General features: G+C 36.7%; 1 protein-coding gene across 7 annotated transcripts in view; it reads right to left on the reverse strand.

Moving 5' to 3' along the window:
* Positions 1 to 552: 552 nt before the first annotated feature.
* SMOC2 (SPARC related modular calcium binding 2) overlaps positions 553 to 20390 on the reverse strand; it is a 134531-nt gene continuing 114693 nt past the window's right edge. For 2 of the 7 annotated variants that reach the window (XM_090135472.1, XM_090135466.1), the window contains 4 exons: positions 9045 to 9147; positions 7882 to 8156; positions 7225 to 7268; positions 554 to 4454 (listed from right to left, as the gene is read on the reverse strand). In XM_090135472.1, coding sequence (XP_089991598.1) covers positions 4431 to 4454; positions 7225 to 7268; positions 7882 to 8156; positions 9045 to 9147 — 446 coding nt within the window. In that variant the 3' untranslated portion in view covers positions 554 to 4430. Of the gene's footprint in view, positions 4455 to 7224; positions 7269 to 7881; positions 8157 to 9044; positions 9148 to 20390 lie in introns of all 7 variants that reach the window. The other 5 variants (XM_090135470.1, XM_090135469.1, XM_090135468.1 and 2 more) reach the window with 4 other exon arrangements.

Consider the following 20390-nt stretch of genomic DNA (forward strand, 5'->3'; position numbering starts at 1 on the left):
ATGTAATGCTAAAGACTTGGGGCAGAGTGGCTGGAAAGGCATGAGGTGGAAAAGGATCTGGGAGTGTTGGTCAGTGCTCAGCTAAACATGAACCATCAGTATATCTAGGTGACCAAGAGGGCCAGTAGCATCCTAGCTTGTATCAGAAATAGTGCAGCCAGCAGGAGCAGGGAGGTGATCATAGAATAGACTGCTCATGTGCACAGAGCTGATTCTTATTTTGCCTTCCCTCCCAATATGTTTTATATTTCAGCAGTGAAATTAATCAGAGGACAAAGTATATGACAAAATAGGAAAGGTGAACATAGAAAACGCAGATTATTGCAAATATTTCTGTTGCTAACCCAGATGAAAAGCAGACAGGCTTCTTTCTCCCCATGCCACCCATCACATTTGACATTCTAGAGATGTGTGTTGTTCTGAATGCTTTCCACATACACTTTTGTTTAAAGAAAAAAAATAACAAGCAACATTTATGCTTTTTAAACAAAGGGCATATTTTTACTTATAAAACTTAAACCAAAATAATTAAAAGGGACAAAGAACAGTCTGTATCAGTAATTCACTATAATCATTCCAATGTTTCAAGCATTAGTAAGTTTAGTTGGTTGCTATTTAATGTCAAAGTAATTACTCCAAAATGATATCAATTTGCCATCTTAAAGAAAAAAAAGTAATAAACCTTTCACTTTCTACATTAAAATCTCTCTCACACCAGTTTATAATGTAAAATGTAGTTATATGCTAGTGTAAATATTTGAAAGGAACAGTTAAAATATCTTAGCCAGGGAAGATTTCTTAACCCCATTAATTCATCTTTTATTACCACTGTAAAATGAAAACATTAACTAAATCTATCAAACTATGCACACACTTAAATGTCTTTAATGTGGTCTCTATTTAAATTCTTCCTTCCACTTTCTAGGAATGCTTGCTTTCTTCATTGGCTTAATGCATTTATTAAGGGCAAAAACCTGTTCCCAATGAGGAAAGTGCAAAGTGTAATGCTGGTTTTACATAGAGAGTACTTAGTTTGTCTTCTCCTTTATGTTCATGTGAATTGATGTTTGTTGTGTTCTTCTTTTATTACCTCAAATGACATTATCAAGAAACACTATCATTCCAAGCAATCATATATGGAGCAGTTCTGAAAAATTAGGGTTTAAAAGCTAGGCACATTGTTAGACTGGGAGAAGAATGAGAACGATGTGCTTTGGTAAAATTGGAACTATGAATTTGACCTAATTCCAGGGCTAGGATCAGGATGAGAAAGTTATCACAAGTATTGACAAAATATGGAATGTTTCTCAATGTGTGGCCTGTTGACTAATGGATATCACAACAGACTGGACAAATCATTGAACATACAGATATTTTATAATGTCATTAGCCTTCTATGTACAACAATATAAAAGCTCTAAATAAACATTTAACAACTGGAACTAGAACAAATAATGGTCAGTGAGAACCAGAACATGCAATGTACTGTGTGACAGACCAATATGATAGGAAAAGTATTACAACAGAGGTGTGATGGCAGAAGGACTAACATGATAGAAAGGTGGCATGAAGAAAGGGAAGAAGATTGCCTACCTGTATGAGAAGATTCTAAGTACACAGGGGAAAGCTTCTTTAAGGGGGTCAGCCAGCCCTTCAATGAGGTCTAAAAGAGGTGCAGCCAAGCTCCACCCCATCCAGTCACACAGGTGAATTGCCTTCACCTGTGCTCCCAGGGTTGACCGAGTGCTCAATCAGTGGTTCAGGCTGTGACTCAGCAGTTACCATGCAGCTTTCAGTAAGAGCAGAATTAAAACTGCATCTCAGTTGTTGCAACTCATCAAGTAGGGTAAATACTAGAACTAATTCATTATTGTGGAACTAAATAAATACTGGTACTCTGCTGTAACCCTGAGGGCAAATTCACAAGGATTCTTTGTTATCAAGGCCATGCTTGGTTACTACTAAAAGGGCCAAAATTTCTTCAAGTTTCACTATTCTGTTTATTTAAAGTAAATATAGGAAACAAAAGTGAATTTACCAGGTGTATTCCAGTAAGGGATCTGAACACAGATCTACATAGATCCATGAGAACTGGGTATTCCTTGTAGAAAAATGTTGTAATGAAAATTAAAATGGCCCATACGTGTGACAATACAAATCTATGAAGTTGAAATACCTTGAATTTCTGTCATTGTGGAGTCATTAGATCACTCAATGCTGTGGAAGATTTTGGATACCCGAGAGAACGCCTATAGAATTTATTTGCGATTTCAAAATCTATTAAGGCTACTGTTTAAGTAACCAGGTGGTTAGTCCAAATTTGGTTCTCTACACAAGTTCCCAGTTTAAATAGGTAGCTGCTTCAAATCTGTGGGCATGGTATTCATCTTCCATTCATGGACATAGCAAATATTTGATTGCATGCATTTATATAGGAAGGCCACATTGATACATAAATCTTACATAAATCTTCTATTAACTGTCCTGGGTCCCATGAGTTACTGAATATTTCTCATGTTTTGCCTCTTTCTCCTTATCATTTCCAGTCAGGTGGAAGGTTGCTCAGCACCTTACAATCACACTGAGGGAAAAAGATGTGATATGTTTTCTTCACGAAAAGAACCAGCTAAAGCTATATAGAAATGACAGTAACAAAGGATCGGGCTTCAAAAATCACTATTATGAGAAAATAGTGGTGAAAATAAGGTATGAATTTTGGAAGTAAATGGGGTATGAATCTAAATATGAAGGGTCAAGTGAAGAGAGAAAGACAGATACAATGTGAGACCACGAGGTTTCTCATAAACTTACTGCAATGGTGAAGTAATTGTACTTGTATGTGCCTGCTTTCAAAGCTGGCTTGTCGCAGAAGAAAAACTGCTAGAATAGTTTGATAGCATATTGAGCTTTAATCTATAAAGAAGATTAAATTCAAAGTTTAACATTATAAAAGAACAAATACTTTTAAAAACAAAAAAACAAGATAACACAGTCTCTCATCTTGATACCTCCTGTTGTCAAAGCTTAAGACTACACATTTTCTGGGGTATGGTTCCATTGTATACAGTGTTTCCTATCACTTCAGCACATATCCATATGTTGAATTAAAATGAAACATTTTTATTTGCAACAAAGCTTTTTCTGGTGCATGCTCAAGCCAGGGTTCTATTAGGATTAGCTAGTCTCATGTTAAATCTCACACATTATTTAAACAAGCCAGAACAAAATCAGTGCTTGTTGCAACATTCCTGATTTTTCATGACAGTTCCTAGATGCCAGAGTCCATCTACCACCACATTAATCAACCCAACTGCTTGTAATTTGCAACAGTTCAAGAGCTGAATCTTTATTTACATGAGTCTCCTGCTCTAAATTCACATCACAAGTTCTTATTTCACTCAAACACACATACAATAAGTGTTGTGTGGGGGTAAATGACAGAGGAGGTATGAAAACTTATAAGAACGTCTTTCAGACAGCAAGGTGAAACTTCAGGCAGGAATGGTGAATTGCCCCTCCTTAAAGGAACTGTTCATAATTTGTTCAGCTTTAGCTCTGGTAGACCCCCAAGGCAAATGGGGACAGCCAGGTGTAGGAGAAGAAAAGGCTGACAAATCTGTTCCTGTCTCTTCATAGTTAGATTTACAATTCTGATTCATACAGACTCCTCTCCTGCTTTTGCTGACTGCAGGATCATGCTTTTAGGCTCAGGTTAAACCATGCTGGAGTCACATTACTATCCACCTTACTCCTATGAGGAAAATGACCACGCCTCAAAAACAGATAGAAGGATACACTTTTCTAACAGAATCCTAACTGTAGAATAACTTTTGAATCCTTTAGTGGTTGTGTTCTCATTGCATGATCTTTGGGAAGCATAATAATAAAAACACAATGAAGAAAATACTGCCACTTGTGAAAAATTTGTTCAGTTTAAAACTGCAAGAACAAGTCAACAGGAATTTACACACTTCCCTCAATCTTAGAAACCTTAACATTCAACATTTCTTGGACATAATTGAGAATACAGTAGACTTTTCAGCATAACTCTACTTAAATGACAGTATTGGTAAGAAAAAGAAGGCATACTATTGAAACCAAAATACATAGAAACAGGTTTCTTTGCTAATATTTGCCAAAGAGCTATTAAAAAAAAAAAAAAAAAAAAGTTTAAATGCAAACTTTTACATCTCCAACACGTTTTACATATTTCAGACAACAAAAGAATGCACATACATTGTATGTGATAATTTTTCAAAACCAGCTATTACATTTTCACAGATTATAAAAAGTCTGTTTAAATATTTCATTTCTACAAAGTGAATTTACATTTTTAAGTACAAAGTGCAAATACTACAGTTGTTTTTATTGCCTTTTGGTGAGGAAATCTCCCACATGTCAAAGAGTTCTGCCTTGGATCAGTAAGCTGCTCACCCTTGCTTCTTGGAAACTTGCTGAAAGACAGTTAGAAATATTTGCTTTATTAATGATGTTTTCAAACAATCAGGCATAAATATTTATCTCTTTATATTTCAGCAGTGTCCACATGCCACTTCAGGACAAGAATTCTGAACAATTAAATACAATTAAATACATAGGCCTGCAGTACCTCAGGAATCTAAAGACAAGGCTATGAACATTATCTTACCTTTATCCATCTTATCCATTTCTCTTACTTGTGGTCTCCTTAAACGTATGCCTATCAAGCACACAGTTTTTGCAACTGCCTTGGCAAGTCCCTGGTGCAGTATACCTTTCCATGGCATGTGATGCATACAGAATGGGCTGCTGGCCAAAGTCTTATGAACATTCTATAGTTTCCTTGTAAACTTTATGTTAGGCTGCAAAAAGACCCTTTGGGTCTCATTGACAGCATGTAAGTATGTATGTGTGTTGGGCAGGATGGAGCTGAGAAATGTAAATATACTTGGCCACTGCCCTCATTGGGTCAGATTCATCATTTCCTTGATCTCATTTGGAACAGCAATTGCTGATACTCGGTACGTTAGTGCATGTATCCATATCTGCTTTCTTTCAGTAAGCTTCTGTAGATGTAAAACTGCAAACATGCATGTATTTAAAAAGCATATTCATCAATATATACATGCAAAAGCACACATAACCATATATATAATTTAACTACTACAGTGCTCTAGTTGAAAATGAGCTTTTAAGTGCCCATCTCCTGAGCAGTGGCAATCTGATCACTCCTTCTTAGTTGGGTGGTTTCCTATAAGGAGCTACTTGGCCCAGCTCCTTTTTAATAACTTCCTTTCAAGGGAACTCCTTCTGCATTTGCAGCCTTGTATTGTTCAAATCTGAAACTGCCAACAGATGGTTTGCTGAGCCAGCCTTAATTCAAGGCTATCATTTCTCAGCAACAGCTTTTAAAATAATTGGTGCTGATTCAGCAAAATTATTGGACAAAATTAAAAAAAATAGAAACTCTAGGACACTTTTATTACAGATTCTGCAAGTCAAGATCAGATTACGAGAAAAGAGAGAGGGCTAGTCATGCTTCAAGTGTAATGCACGTGTGCCAGTAATTGCCATTGCATAATTAAAATAACCCCTTTGAATGCTTTTGAGTTCCGACAGGATAATTGTTTTCAGGCTTCTTTGTTTAAAGCATAAGTGATTTGTAGGAGGGGACTTGAAAAGTTAAGACCACAAACATTTGTTTAAACAAACAGAAACTTATCACATCCCCCTAGCTGTTAGAACATTTTATATTCCATCAAAGGTATATAGGAGGTCTCTGGTAAAACCAACAACCAATGTTCAGCTTGCCTTAGGATGTGTGAATCTAACATCAAACAAATCAGAGATAAAGCAAGTAACAAACTGGCCAGCAACATGAGAGGAACATTTCTTTTGGCTTGTTGGGGGTTCACTCTGGGTTGAGTTTTTAACAAATTAATACAGCTTTCTCTTAGATGGGAAGACACTGACCACACAACGACAGTAGTGGGTTATTTTTTAGCCAAATTCCTCTTATTGTAGATGCAGGGTTACCAGAGTTGATGATATAATACGTAAGTATCTTTTAAAACAAATCACCAATTACTGATGTTTTTGTGGGCAGTAACCATTTGATTCCTCTAAATAATACAAAAGTGAGGCAAGATCAGTAACAAGTTGATTCTCTTATTAGATCATTAAATAACTGTCAGATTCATTTCCTTCACAGTCCTTCAGACACCTGCCAAAGTATCAGGAAGTTGTGCCCATGCAATTCATAAAAGTGAATACTTAGGATGAATGATTATAAAAACAGAAACACAGACATAATAACCTTTATTAACCTTTCTCCTAAACTTCCATTTGAATCCCTCTTCTTCAATGTCTATTTTACCTCTATTCAAAAATTCAAAAATTCTACTTTTGTGCCTTCTTAGCTCTGAATGCCTTGTGTAACCAAAGGTCTATGAGTGAGATACACCGGAGTTATTCAGAAAGGTGCAGAAAACTGACACAAAAACAAATCATGGAATATGTTGTCAGGGCACTTGACATTTTAATTCTTAAAATCATTCCACAGACCAAACCAATTTTAGTTTAAACATACATCATCCGACTGCTACAAATCCTACATTCTCCAGCATCATTTTGCTCAGCCAGCAAAGGCATTTCAGTGTGACAGCTCTTTTCTCTCTACTAAGATTTTAAAAGGTATCTAAAACCACCATACAATAATTCAGTGGTGTACACAAAATGTATGGGTTTTCATATGGTATGAGAAATTCATGGCTTTTTGCACAAGGAGTAATTTCAATCAATGTAACTTTGTGTCTGTAGCATAACTCACAGGAAAGTGAGCAGTTTTAATTCACTTAAAAACAAAAGTGAAATGAATATAAAAGAACGCACCTTTAAAAACGTACGGCAGTGACTTCATTCAGGAATGCAGAAGACTTATATGAGGGCTCACTTACAGCCATCAATTCTAACTGAGATGTCACTTTATACTTTACTATGAACATCCACAGGCATGCCTAATCCACTGTGTGTTCTTTGCACATTTACTCCACCTGTAGTTGACCAATTCAACTTTCCACAGATAGAAATGAAGTCCAGATTTGTTAATAGTGTGCTGTTCTGTTTTCTTTGCTGGTCTGTAAAATGGCAGACTAATGCATTTTGAAGCTGCAAATGATAACCTGTAAAATCCCAAGGAATTCATATGGGTAAGAAAACAGAGATTGTGCTTTCTTGAGTACTCACCTGCCTGCTAGATGAAGTGCTCTCAGTATTGGTTTTAGGGGCTGCTAAAGGGGGGGAAAAAAAGCATTATTAATATGATTTGCAAGATATATATAGTATCCCAAGAAGTGAAACTCTCATTCTGAATTAGCAATTTTTATAGCAGGGTAACTGCACAACTTTCAAAAAATTAGATAAAATATGTCATATCTTTCATAGAAACATCCTTTTCTTTTTCTTTCATGGAATTATATGAAAGCTGAATGACATTTCTTGCCAGTTATTATGTGCCAATTGCTTAAGACAGATTGCATTTAGTCAGTGTTGAGCATTTCAAATTTATTAAATCTTTAGCAGTAAATCTAGTCTATTATGTCTGGTGGGAAAGAAGCATGGAAAAGAGATTACATCATCTTAGGTTTCCTGCTGTAATGCAGAAACATATCTCCAAAAAGCAAGCATTTAATGGGTTGAGTCAAAGGAAGTTCTTGATTCTCTTGGAGCAAAGTAATAATTTGCATACACAGAAGCAGCTTCCTTGTCATCTTCTTTAAGCAAAAGCTCTATTAGCTACTGGCAAGTGTACTCCTTTATACTGTATACTTCTGGTATGTACAAATATCAGACTTTGCCTTTGTCTTTGAAGAATCTAGACAAAAAGATAGAAAAGGTTCTTACTATGGCGTTTCTTTGTTTCTGCTTTACCTTCTTCTTTTGTTACTCCCAGGCATCCCATTAATTCTTGAACTGACAAGGACTTATCATTGTTCACATCACAGTATTCCACAAATTTCTTCACACATTTTTTGGGCTTTGACTTTTTTCTTAGGAACCTTTTAAATGGCTTGATTTCTTTCTTTCCAATGTCACCACTGGAATTTTTATCTAGTTGTTTGAAGTACCAGTGGACTACTCTCTCTTCCAGAGTGTGATTTGGATCAGGTTCTGAAACCCTGCAATGGAAAAAAAAGAAGAAAACCCACAACTCTTTATTCTGATACACATACCTCAGTTTATACCTTTTCTTTTGAATACATAAAGCACTGTTAGATATTTTGCTCCATGAACCTCTCTGTTTTTGGCTAATAGCTTCTTTATAGTGAATCTACTCTTTTCACTTTCATGATATTGACTTATGACATACTTCAGTTACATACGTCACATGTTTTCACGATTCTGTCTTTCTCTCATTTAATTCTCTCTTCAATTTTTTCTGTTTCAGGAAATGAAATGGGAAGGCAATGTATTCTCAGTACTGCGCTCACCCCAATACAATTAATTAAGAAGATAGCCCTTTGTGTATAATTTAGGATATAGTTGGCCACAAACCTGGAGTCCAATTACATCCCATGATGAATGGTCTCAGATATAAAACAAAGTCTTGAATTTCAGGGTAAATTATAATAATATTAGCCCCTCCTCTTCAGATAGTAAGCTTCTGACTTGCAGATGTTCAAAATTTGTCAACAGTTATAGTTTCAATTCTGCCTGTATATATTGATAGCATTGGTTCGTTTTAGAATTAACTAGGCAAAACATAAATCAAGAAGTCAGATTCATTCATCAAGTCTGATAAGAAAATGAAGGAAGACTGAGATGCAGTTGCACCAGCAGGCATAGATAAATTCTAAGCTGTGCAGCTGATGAGAATCCAGCCATTGAGTGCATCTCTACTGAGTAAGCATAGTCCACAGTGGTAACTTTGAAGTAGACTATCCTAGATAGGTTCTTGTAAATTTACTTTTTGTGAAGACAGGAGAATTACTTCCCAAGGACTTCATCAATTCATTCACCACTGCCAGAACCCTTTTAAAGACACATGAAAAGGATCTGAAACCCACCGGCTGGAAGACAGTGATGGATCAGAGACTGCATGCACCATATCTGTGGACAGTGCATCCAAAACACTCGTCAGGAACTCATTCTTCTTGGCCCCAGGACAACCTAGAAAAACAGTGGACTTTTTTTCTTGTCTCTTATTTTTATGACATTTAACTTCCAACAATATTTCGAAGTTAGAGATAGATGTGACTCCTGTACTGACTCCCATTAATGGTGGACAAACTTAGAACTTAATTCAAAGACAAGCATCTATGTTCAGACATGTATATCATAGAACAGGAACAGAAAAACATCCTTTTGAACTCAAGAAAATGGGAATCTGGTTTGTATACCTTGGAGACTTATATTTCAATCTTCTTTCTTTAAGATGTTGTGTTTTTTTTTTCCACAGGTGTCACATTCTGAAAAGAGCAGCTTTGAATCCACAAAAGTTTGAAGATCACAAAGACTGTTTGAAATGTGGACTAGAAGCCCCTAAGTCCTACACTTCTTTCAGATTTTCACCTCTACTTCTCTGAACTGCCATTAGTTTTCTAAATGCACATTCTGTCAGTATATCAATCTTCTGATATGTAAAATGGTAGTCAACTGCTTTCCTCTTTCACTTTGGGGATTAACTCCCACAATACAGTACTTAGCAAAATAGGATGCTGTTGGATGGTACTTTGGTTCATACTGCGAGATCCTATGATGATGCTAGATCATCCTCATAATTACATTCCTTATGCCATGAAACTCTTTTCTGAAAGAAACTGACAGCACATTTCATACACATAATACATTAGATAAGTATATAATGAAAGATCCACTCTTAGAGCAGTGCAGCTGGAGCAGATAAATTCATCTGATAAGCACATGGTTGCTGACACATGAAGGTTTGCTTATACAACACACCTGTTTCCTCTCTTCTTTCCTAGAGCCCAGAGCCAAACATCAGGTCTTTGCCCAGCCCTGTAACATGAATTAAACTCTATGATGAACCACAGACAGTGATATAAACATCACAAGCTTGAAGATAGAGGCCACCATTTACAGATAATTCTGTGCTGGAGATCCACTTTCCCACAGTTCCGTTCCTAAGTGAAAAGGGAAAATGCTTTGAAAGGTTATGGAAAGGGAAGATTGGTCCATTGGTAGGGATTTGTTGTGTCACTACACTTTTCAGTTGCCTCTAGAGCAGGCAGTTATCTGTGCCTGAAAAGACCAGCAAATTATTTTTTAATACATCCCATGTTGATTGAAGGAAATGAACTTGTGTTATATTAGCCTCGAGCTCTGATGCAGTAAGAATAGCTCAGTTATTACATACAGCAGCAGCGCCCACTACCTATTACTGCCCAACACATTCATGAACTTATGAGTTCTTTGTCTCTTATAGGCTTGTCTTCAGCACCAGAGATATTTTATTCCAGTAATTGTGAAAGGCATATAGTGAGTTTGAAGCAAGTTTCACCACACATCTGAAACAAGATGTCACTGACAATCCATTTGGCCTGTGGACATGGTTCTCTTGAAGGCATAGGCAGAAATTTCTCTCTCCAAGGCTGTCCTTGGAGACTTGTCTTGACCCTTATGAATTTTTTACTAGGGTTGTTATTGGCATCAAACAGAAGCCTGAATGCTACTCCAAACGTGATTTGTGCATTGATATAGGGCTCTTGGAAAATGCAGACAGCAATACCTCAGAATATAAAAATGCAGCACAATATGGAGACAAGACAATTTGACTTCTTTGTTTCTCTCTCCTTTTTTGGATACATGATAACATTAATATTCAATTTGATTTAGGAGCTCCATCTGAATTTTTCATATTAGTTATTAGTGTATTCCTGAAACATCTGGAAGAAACAAAGAAGTATGCTTTGGGTAGTTTCCACTGCTGTCAAGGGAGCTGCAGAGTGTACCTGTGCTACAGATGGAGAGATCAAAATCATTACTTAGAGCTAAGCTAGGTAGGGTAAAGCTAGGTAGGGTAAAGGTAAATTCACAAAACATCAAAGAGAGGGGGGTGAAATCTATAGTTTAAAGGAAGTCTTGGACAATATTCCCTAAGATTAAGAGAGGTTTCTAAATACTCATTGCATGAAGTTGCAATTGCAGCTGACAGTAGCAGAAGTCCTTTCATAAAAAAGAAATCTTGTTGAAACAAACGCAATCTGTTGCTGTGAAACATTCTAAATTGTACTCTACTACTTAACGTAAAATGATACCCTACAAAATCCTCACCAGTTAAATACAGAGAAAATATTCAATTTCTTCCAATTATAATTTTTGCTGATGTGTGGGCAATCACATGGCAATTTACCTCACAGTAAATCTCTGTTCTTTGCAGGTGTTATTAAGTCAGAGTAATTCTCTGGAGGTTTCATGCTGAGCTTTAATTTTCAACAAACTTGTGGATGAAATGGCAAGACTAGGGGAGCTGTAGCTTGATTGTAATGAATAATTCACTCTTAGTGGACTAAATACAGAAAGGAAAATGTAGTTTGTTATCGGAGCCTCATGCTTCTCACTATGGTTTATGTGTTTCATTTTTTTTCTCATGCAGCTGCTTGTCCTGTCCAGATTTGACAGCTTACATAAATAATAACTTGTTGTCAAAGGGTAAAGTTGAAACCACATGGAGTCACCCTACAGGTTCAGAGATGTAACTTAGAACTGAGTGTTTGTTTTAAGGATAGTTTTACCCGGAGCAAACCTTAGACCAATAAGTACACACCACAAATGATGGGAATATACCAACACCTCATTTCAGCTACAGCATAAAGGCAATCAAAGAATCTTCACTATATTACTATAAACCTCATATGTTTCTCTATAAATACATCTAGCATTAATACAAAGGATATATTTTTTTTGTAGTTAATCTGTAGAACAGCTATCTTTCTTGAAATATGCAACCAACTGCCTTGGAGCTCCCTGCCTGGTTGATAATATTCTACGGCTGTCAATCTCAGAAGAATAGCTTTTGCTGCACATCTGAAGTTATGGCAAGAAAATTATTCCATTCATTCCTACTAAAATGTTCATACAATAGATAGAATTATTCATTTCAAATGGGACTTTATATATTAATCTTCCTGTAGGAGAGCAAATTGTTGAGTCAGTCACTCAATTAACTAAAAGAAACATGACAACTTCTAATTACAAAACCTGAAGATTCCTTTTTATTTCCTATTTGTTTATATGAAAATCAGGCTTAGAAATGCACCCAAACTCAACAGCCATTGAAATATCTCTGTTTATCATAAATAAGTTTTGATCCACCCAAAACAGGAATGATCAGGTGTTGGGGGTTTTTTTAAGGTTTTCGTTATTTTGGTATTTTTTTCAGCTTGGACATCCCTGAAGTGCTGATGTATGGAAGAACTGAATTTAACAAGGTTTGTCAGTGCTATTGGTTATGCTTGGACAGCAGAAAATGCAGGAAAAAAATGTTTTTTTCTTGGACTTTTTACCATACAAATGTTTATGTAAAGCTCATGACTTCATATATAAATCATAACTAGTTGGTATTTCTCTACATATGCAGTGGGCCCTCCTCATTTTATGGAGGACTTTCAGGGCTTCTGCCTAGCTCCATACCAAAAGGAAAAATAAAAACCAACGAAACAAACAAACAAAAAAAACTTGCAACCTTCAAAAGATGACTTTGGGAACTGAAATTTGTAACTCTGTTAGAGACTAAAAATCATGACCTCAACAAGGTCTGTGGTTTCATCGCTCATTACAGTTTTTCCCTCACTGTACCTCCACGCAACCTGTCACAAAGAACAATTATCTCTCTCTTTCTCTATCCTAGAGGGGCTGAAGATATTTTCATCTCTCTTTGTTAACAGCCCTTAGGCATTAGCCTTTTTTTTCCTCAAATACTCTTAAAAATGAAAAGAATTAATTTAAATTCAGAGCCACATTCTCCCATGACTGTGCTTATGCAACTTCCATGGTTCTTTTCTTCCAAATTTTTAGGCCTAAGAAAGAGAAATTACCTGTTCCAATGAATTCAGCTTCTCTTAACCATTCTTCTAATTTCTTCTTAAATAAATTGTTCAGAGCACCATGTTAAGGCCATACTTATAACCTTAAGATTGACCAGAGATCTTACTCATGGCAAGTCTTGAGGAAGAATCCAATAGGCCTTTCCCTGTAGCACTGTGGCCAGGGTTTCTGTGACCTGAACAGACCAACAAAGAAATAATGAAGTAGAATAGAATGGATGCTAGCTGGAGGGGAGATACAGATTCTAAAGATTTGTAACATGGAGCTCTACATCTTTCAGGAAGGAAGTATTATATCTGGAGAAGGGCAGGAAGCATATTTCAGTTCTCTACTTTTATCTGTTAACTTTATTTTTAATACTAGTCTAAGTATTCAGGGACAAGGAAACAAAAGAGCAGGCAAAGGATGCTCTTTCAGGGCCCTACCCTTCAATCCCAGACGTTCATATCATACAAAAGTCCACTGAATAAGATTTGCTGAAAGGAGGTATCTCATCTGTAACAGTTAAAGCTAAGTGTAAAGGAACACATTCAGAAGGCATTCATCCCAACTATCTTAGATTTCTTCTTATAATAGGACAATATCTCCCTCAAAATGTATCTCTTCTTCCCGCTGCCTATGGAGGAAGCCCAGACCACTAACCTGCCTACACCTCATTTGGTGTAAAGCTGCTTGTGACTAATTCTATACATGTCTGTTTTCTTAATTAATTTAGCCTCCAACTGCTCTTACTCTTCAGGTAAATGTTGTGGAAAGAAGAGATTATGTTCATAGAAGAAACATGTATGAGCCAGTAAACAGTTGCCTACTCAGGCAACTGAATGACAAAGTTAGGCTACGGCATTTTTTGATATGAAAAGCAGTTTCTATCGTTTATTTCAGTGCTTATAATAGTATTGTTAAACAAGAAAATCAGATCAACATGGAAAAGCACAGGTAATGTAAAATATCTCACTTTGGATTACACTTGTTAGTTTGATTATTCCTTGCTAAGCATTTCAAATGGTTTTGAGAAACAGATTTCTTGCTACATAGTAACATCTCTGGATTTTACTATGAAATCGGGAAGATATGAACTGGCTAGTACACTGCAATTCTCCCTAATGCCATACAAAAGAAAATGAAAAAAAAAAAAAAAAAGAACTTGAGAAGTTCTGTGGACATTATTTGCCTTTTTTAAACATTCATTCGTGGACTCTTACCTTCCCAGTTTTTACTGAGACCAGGAAAAAGATCTGAAAAGTCAGGTGATAAGGAGTTCATGCTTCCTTTGCTGCCTAAATGGACACAAAGCAGCTGTTTTTATTAGGTAGTTGCTGCTTAGACACTATCTATGCCAGTTTGGGAGGCCAAAGACATTTCAGTATGTTGAGGAGAATCTGAAATTCGGAATATTTATGTTCAGCCTGTGCCAATGTAAACTCCAAACTTTCAGAGGCTTGTCACCTTGCCACCAGAACATGATCTGCAATATAGCTGTGTGGATCCAGTCCCAGTGAAAGACACAATGCATTTGCCTGAAGTCAGCACAGTAAAACAAGCCAATGAACCCAGATCAGGGCACAGAGAGAAGAGGTTCAGGATTAGAAATGGGCCCCAAAAAAGTCCAAAAGCAAAAAAGAACTGGATTTTCAAAAGGTAACACTTCTGCCTTACATAAATATGATAATATTTCATGATTGCCTGTCCCTAAGATATACAGCCAGTATTTCTGACTGCAGTAACATTTTCTGCAATACATTATTAAATTGAACTGCCTTTGGAATCCAGATTTCTATAGCATGACAGACATCTTCACAGTAACACTGTGTGTCTTAACAATTAACAATTGGGGAGTAAAAATGCAGTCCTTTTTGACCAAAATTTACTACTTATTCACTTGTATTTTTCATCATGCTGTTATGTTACCTCTCTGGAGATGGGTGTAAATAACCATATTTAATTACTTCTCTTTTAATATCTAATAAAAAAAGGAAAAGCTATTACAAAAAAATGTATGTTGTTGCAATTATGGAAGTGATCTCAGAAATAAGGTGCATAATTCTTGTCTCCTGATGAAAAAAAAACTAAACTATAGGGACTTGCTTAGTGGTAATGTTTTTTGCATTACTTTATTAATGTAAAATTAATTAATCTAAGCAGGCTTCTCCTTGGACATGTGTATGAAATCAGTCTTTCCTATAAACTGATGCTGTTTTTAACCTTTCTAGATATCTCTTCATGAGAATCCTGAAATTCATCCTCAACTAAAGCCACAAGAAAGCTCTCCATTCACATACTAAGAACCATTGATCATTAAAGCAAAAAGATGAAGAAAATTCAGAGCTCAGTGAGAAACAGAGTCAGCCCAGCAGTACACATTTATTTGAGAGATATTTCTGAAGAGTCCTGCCCACAGTGTGGTACAAGGTTTTCAGAGAAGCTCAGAACCTTCATGCCAGTCTGTGGTCCTTATACTGTCCTAACATGGGACAGATGGAAACTTACAGCACTCCTTAAAGACACCATTCAGTCCTCAAAGGGTGATAAATACATGATGGGCACACCTCTGAAACTCTGTTTTGATGTGTGGGTATTTTTTAATCCAAATGTACATAGCAACCCCCACCTTACAAATGCAGTGATGTGGTATTTTTCTATCCTGGAAATGGAAGCAGTGGCAGAGCCACCAATTATAACACTCTTATCACAGGCACAGAGCACATTGTTGGATAGTGTAGGATAATCTGGAAAAGAAGGTGGGGAAGGAAGGAGCAGATAGGAAGCAGAAGATCTAGAGAAACTGCAAGCAGTCAGGTAAGGATCAGAATCCTACATATGCATGATTTTCTTGTACAGATACCTATAAGTACTGAATTTAAATCAGTAATATATTTGTCGTTGATTTTGTTTGATTGTATTTTCTCCCTCGTTTCCATAACTTGCAAATAAAAGATTTAGAAACTGCAAACACAGACGAGAGCTGGGAGCAAGGAGAGGCCAAATGGTTATTTCTTGGAACTGTAATTATACACTAAATTTTAACACAGAATGAGTTTTTACATTCTGAGCAGTGATTAGAAGAAGTTTATGAAATGGAAATCCTGGAAGTAACTGAAGTGAAAAAGAGTCATCAAGAATGGCTAAAGTATTACTTGAGCACAATGGAATGAACTAGTCCTTGGAAAACTGGCATCACAAAAGTCTTTCTCTCTTTTTATGTAGTATTTAATTTGGGATTGGCAGTTAAGTTACCTTCCTGGATGCTTTCCATTAGACATGACAGACTTCCTCCGCAATTAACATTTCAACTCTCAGTGGCTCATCTTTTAATAAATAAAAATTTGCAAAATGACTAATACAAAAGCATAAAAGCATCTTTACAATTGCCCATAATGAATTTTTTTTCAAGCTATGATATTATGCAAGAATAAAATGCCCTTAATTCCTGCTGAAGGAAGTGGAGATGCCATGACAAACTGCAGGCTCAGGCCTTAACAGTGAAGAAGCACTCCTAGTTCACCATTTCCCAGCTCACTTCCCCAGAACTGAGAGAGATCTCCATAGCTACAGCAGGACTGCAAATGAAATTTCTTTTTGTCTAGAATGGATGATCCTCCAGGTCAAAAAAAATACTATGCCTGCCATTAAACCACAATAAACAAATATCCATGTAATGATGAACTTGCTTCATCCACAGAAAGCATGACAATTCAGAGTTAAAACCAATGCCATCCATAATTTACAATTTACAGTAAGCACTGAGGAAATGAACATGTAGTGCTTAGTAGCAAAGACCCTTCAATGACAGAAGCACAATAGAGTAAATTAAAGATGGAGATGAATGTAATTATGGTTCTAAAGTCTCTGCCAGGAGGGATGCAATGCAGCTGACTTCATGTAAAAGAGTTTACAGCATGTGGTTTGCTTACAAAGTGCCTTGAGTTGTCTTACACCATGAAGATCCAATTACATGATAGCACTCCATTATGGATTATGAGGATGATTTCCTCACTGGACCACTACACTGCATGCTAGTTTTGTTATGTACAAAGCGTTCTGTTTCCCTCAATGCTGCACGTCCTGCATTTGATTGGGAACCTAGAGAGGAATATTCTGCAGCTGTGCCAAGGCCTAGATTTCCTTATATTCTGTGCAGATACAGCCTTTTTCACACATAGTGGAGCTTAAAGCTAATCAGGTTGCCCAGAGTTGGTCATTTGGTATTAACAGGTAATGTCTGAGAAGGCTGAGGACAGAGGCTATTGAAAAGTAAAATATTTTTCCAGCAGGCAGACTTGATCTGCAAAAAAAGATGACCTTGTTTTATACAGGCTGACATGACACAAAGTGTTTGGAACTGCCTCAAAACTGAGCATGGGTGCACAAGTGCAGGAGCATATGTATCTTATTTCTGGAGCAGGCCATGAAATCTCATTTGTTGACAATGCAAAAACAGCAACACACAAAGGAGGTTCTCTGGCACCTTGTTAACTGCGGCTGCATAAATGTAAAGAGATGGGAAGGAGACGAATAAAACCTCAGCCATACATTTTGCAACAGTGTTTACCTATGGGTGAATGGAACTGAAATAATGGCTCTGATTATCATTCATACACCTCACATTTCCATTCTAGCTCTCCTGAGAATAATTCCTTGGTACAAATATATATACTCTTATGTTAACTTAGTAAGCAGTAGTCATTTATCATCTCGAGTAATGAATGTAAAGCACTCATTCAAAATCAGAGGTCCATGCTCCAAGCTTAGAGATATACAGCACTGCAAATTCCAGCTAACAAAGATGTTGAGTCTGTGAACTTTATACAACCAGAGTAGCTGATCCCTATGCAGATGGCTATAAAGGGGTTAATATGCTAGATTCTCAAAACTGAAAAATGTTCTGAGGCTTGGTTAGAAACAGAAGACAGAAGAGAAGGCAGAGACTGTAAAGATGCTTAAACATTTTAAAATGCCTGGGATTAGATTAAGAAATTCAGTATGTTTGTGGATTACAAGGACAAGATAAGCAGCTAAAACAAATCAATTTCTACCAATACATATGACCATATTCACAGTGGGATTTGTGCCAGGGTTCTACAACCTGTGCCATTACCAAACATGAAGTTTAAGCCAGAATGATTTCTTTGTGTGAGAAGTTCAAAATTTAAGGGAATCAGAAGGATATGAAAGGGCAGTGAAAGGAAAAGATGAGCAAGATGAGGAAATTAGAGGTAACCAGGTAGAAAGTCAAGGGGAGAAGAAGGGCACAGAAACCAGTGGGGAAAATCGCTGCTTAGATTGTACTCAGGAACAGATTGTACTCTGACAAACAAAACTGTAGGTCACTGAGACAGTTCTGGCTTCCCACGAGAATGCTTCTGGAGGGTTTCTTTCCCCACAGCTTCCAAAACCATGTAGATAACATGGCTGAATCTCTGTGTCTTTATCTGCATTTGTAGAGATAGAGGGTTTTTCTATCTTCTATTGCTTCTAACTCCCTCACTAAGAGATCACAATGTGTCTTTCTCGAAGCCAAAAAATAGTTCCATCATGTGGAAAGTGTAAAGATTGGGTAATTTAGATTTTATTCTGGTGCAGAATTAACTTTTCTTTTTCCTTTATGTACTAAGCACCCATCCCATTTTGGCCAATTAGATGGTTCACAGCTGAGATATTGGGAGACTGAGGTTCGGCTCACTGATCCAAACCAGACAAAACGGGGGTTGAACCTGGCTTACTGTTATCCCATGGGAGTAGACTGATCTCTGACACTAAAGAGTCAGGTTCAGTTCCCTGCTCTGTCTGGTTTGGATTAGCAAGTTGAACCTGGATCCTCTCCTCTTCAGCTGAGTGCTCTAATCATCAAGCTATTATGTGTCTACAGAAGGCGTCCTTTTGTTGTGAGCAAACTTAGAACAAAGACTGTCAAAAACTAATTTTTACCACTACATAAAGACATTTTCAGAAAAATAACCAGTTACTTCAGATTGGACTGCACGGTCTGTAAATCACAGCTTCATCTTGCATGATATAGAGAAATGCAAAAACATATTTCAAAAAAAAAACTGGCAAATGGGTTAACAGAGCACTCTCACTGAACCAAATGAATGCATAAGCTTGAAGACAAGAATGTGTTTCAGTAGTTTGCTGGACCGTGGCCACTGCACTTTGCACGCTGAAGAGTCGAATTCTCAGAAAACAACTTTTTTTTGCCATGCATGTTCTGGACTCAGACTTTCCTCCATACCAATCAACAGAGGTTTGGGAACTGATACTTAAGCAGCACTTTAGCATTCTGTCATGCTATAAGGCACTCTTAAATGCAGGGTTTTTTTTCAGCAGTGCTCATACACAAGAGAAGCCTGTTCTTTGATATAGGAACTCATTAAGTCTGTAGGATTTTATTTTCTATCTATAAATCCATTCTATTTAAAACTGAGTGTTTGACTTGTCCATTATTTAGGATAAATGTCTCAATTATGAAACAAAAATCAGAGAGAGAAAATATACTTTTCAGTGGGATAAAGCTGAATTCACAGTGGAGTGGAAAAAGTAGGGCAGTTGGAGGGAATCAAACATTCAGATATTATGAAAAAGAATAATTAAAAAAAAAAAGTTCATTCATATAGCCAAAATATGGCACAGGGTAGTTCACTTCTTATATCTCAATTTGATAGGCATCTTTCCATTCAAAATTCGGAGTATAGGCTTCATTTCAGTTGCCTTTCCATTTTCTTGTCATGAAAATGGTTACGTTTAATTTACCAAATTTTAAATGGAGGGGAAACCTGGGGTTCTCATGGAGTACCTTCAGTAACATCACCAAACTTTATACTCAGTGACACAGCTTAGTAAAGAATCCAGGATTATCTTGATTATTAAGTGCATTTTAGGTTATTCTGACATCTGTGGTCAACTGGAGCAACTGCGAATAGCAATCTAGGGAATTCACTGACTTACAAGGATAGAAGCATTTACCAAGGGTAAAGGAGAAGCTGGGAGCTCCAAACTCACATTTTACAACTTTTTTTTTTTTTTTTTTTTTTTGTAATCCTTAGGTTTTCCATTTTTTTCTGCATAAAAACAGATTATATTTCATCTCTCAAATACATGAGAGATTCCACATATGCTGGGGTTATCAGGAAACACTGAACAAGAATATAACTGCACAGCTCTCAAAACAGTTTTTAAGAATAAATTGCTCTTATTTTAGGGCAGGCATTTATCTGTAGGCTCTGCTGAGAATATAATGAGTATAGAATGTCCTCATTTTATCTTTGCTGTTTTAAAGTGTTCTGGTTTATCTGTAAGCAAAGATAAAACACAAAGAAGGCAACTGGGGATAGCAGGGTTGGGGAATTAAT

Source organism: Phasianus colchicus, chromosome 2 (genome assembly GCF_987193195.1).
Source record: "Phasianus colchicus chromosome 2, bPhaCol1.hap1.1, whole genome shotgun sequence".
NCBI lineage: Eukaryota > Metazoa > Chordata > Aves > Galliformes > Phasianidae > Phasianus > Phasianus colchicus.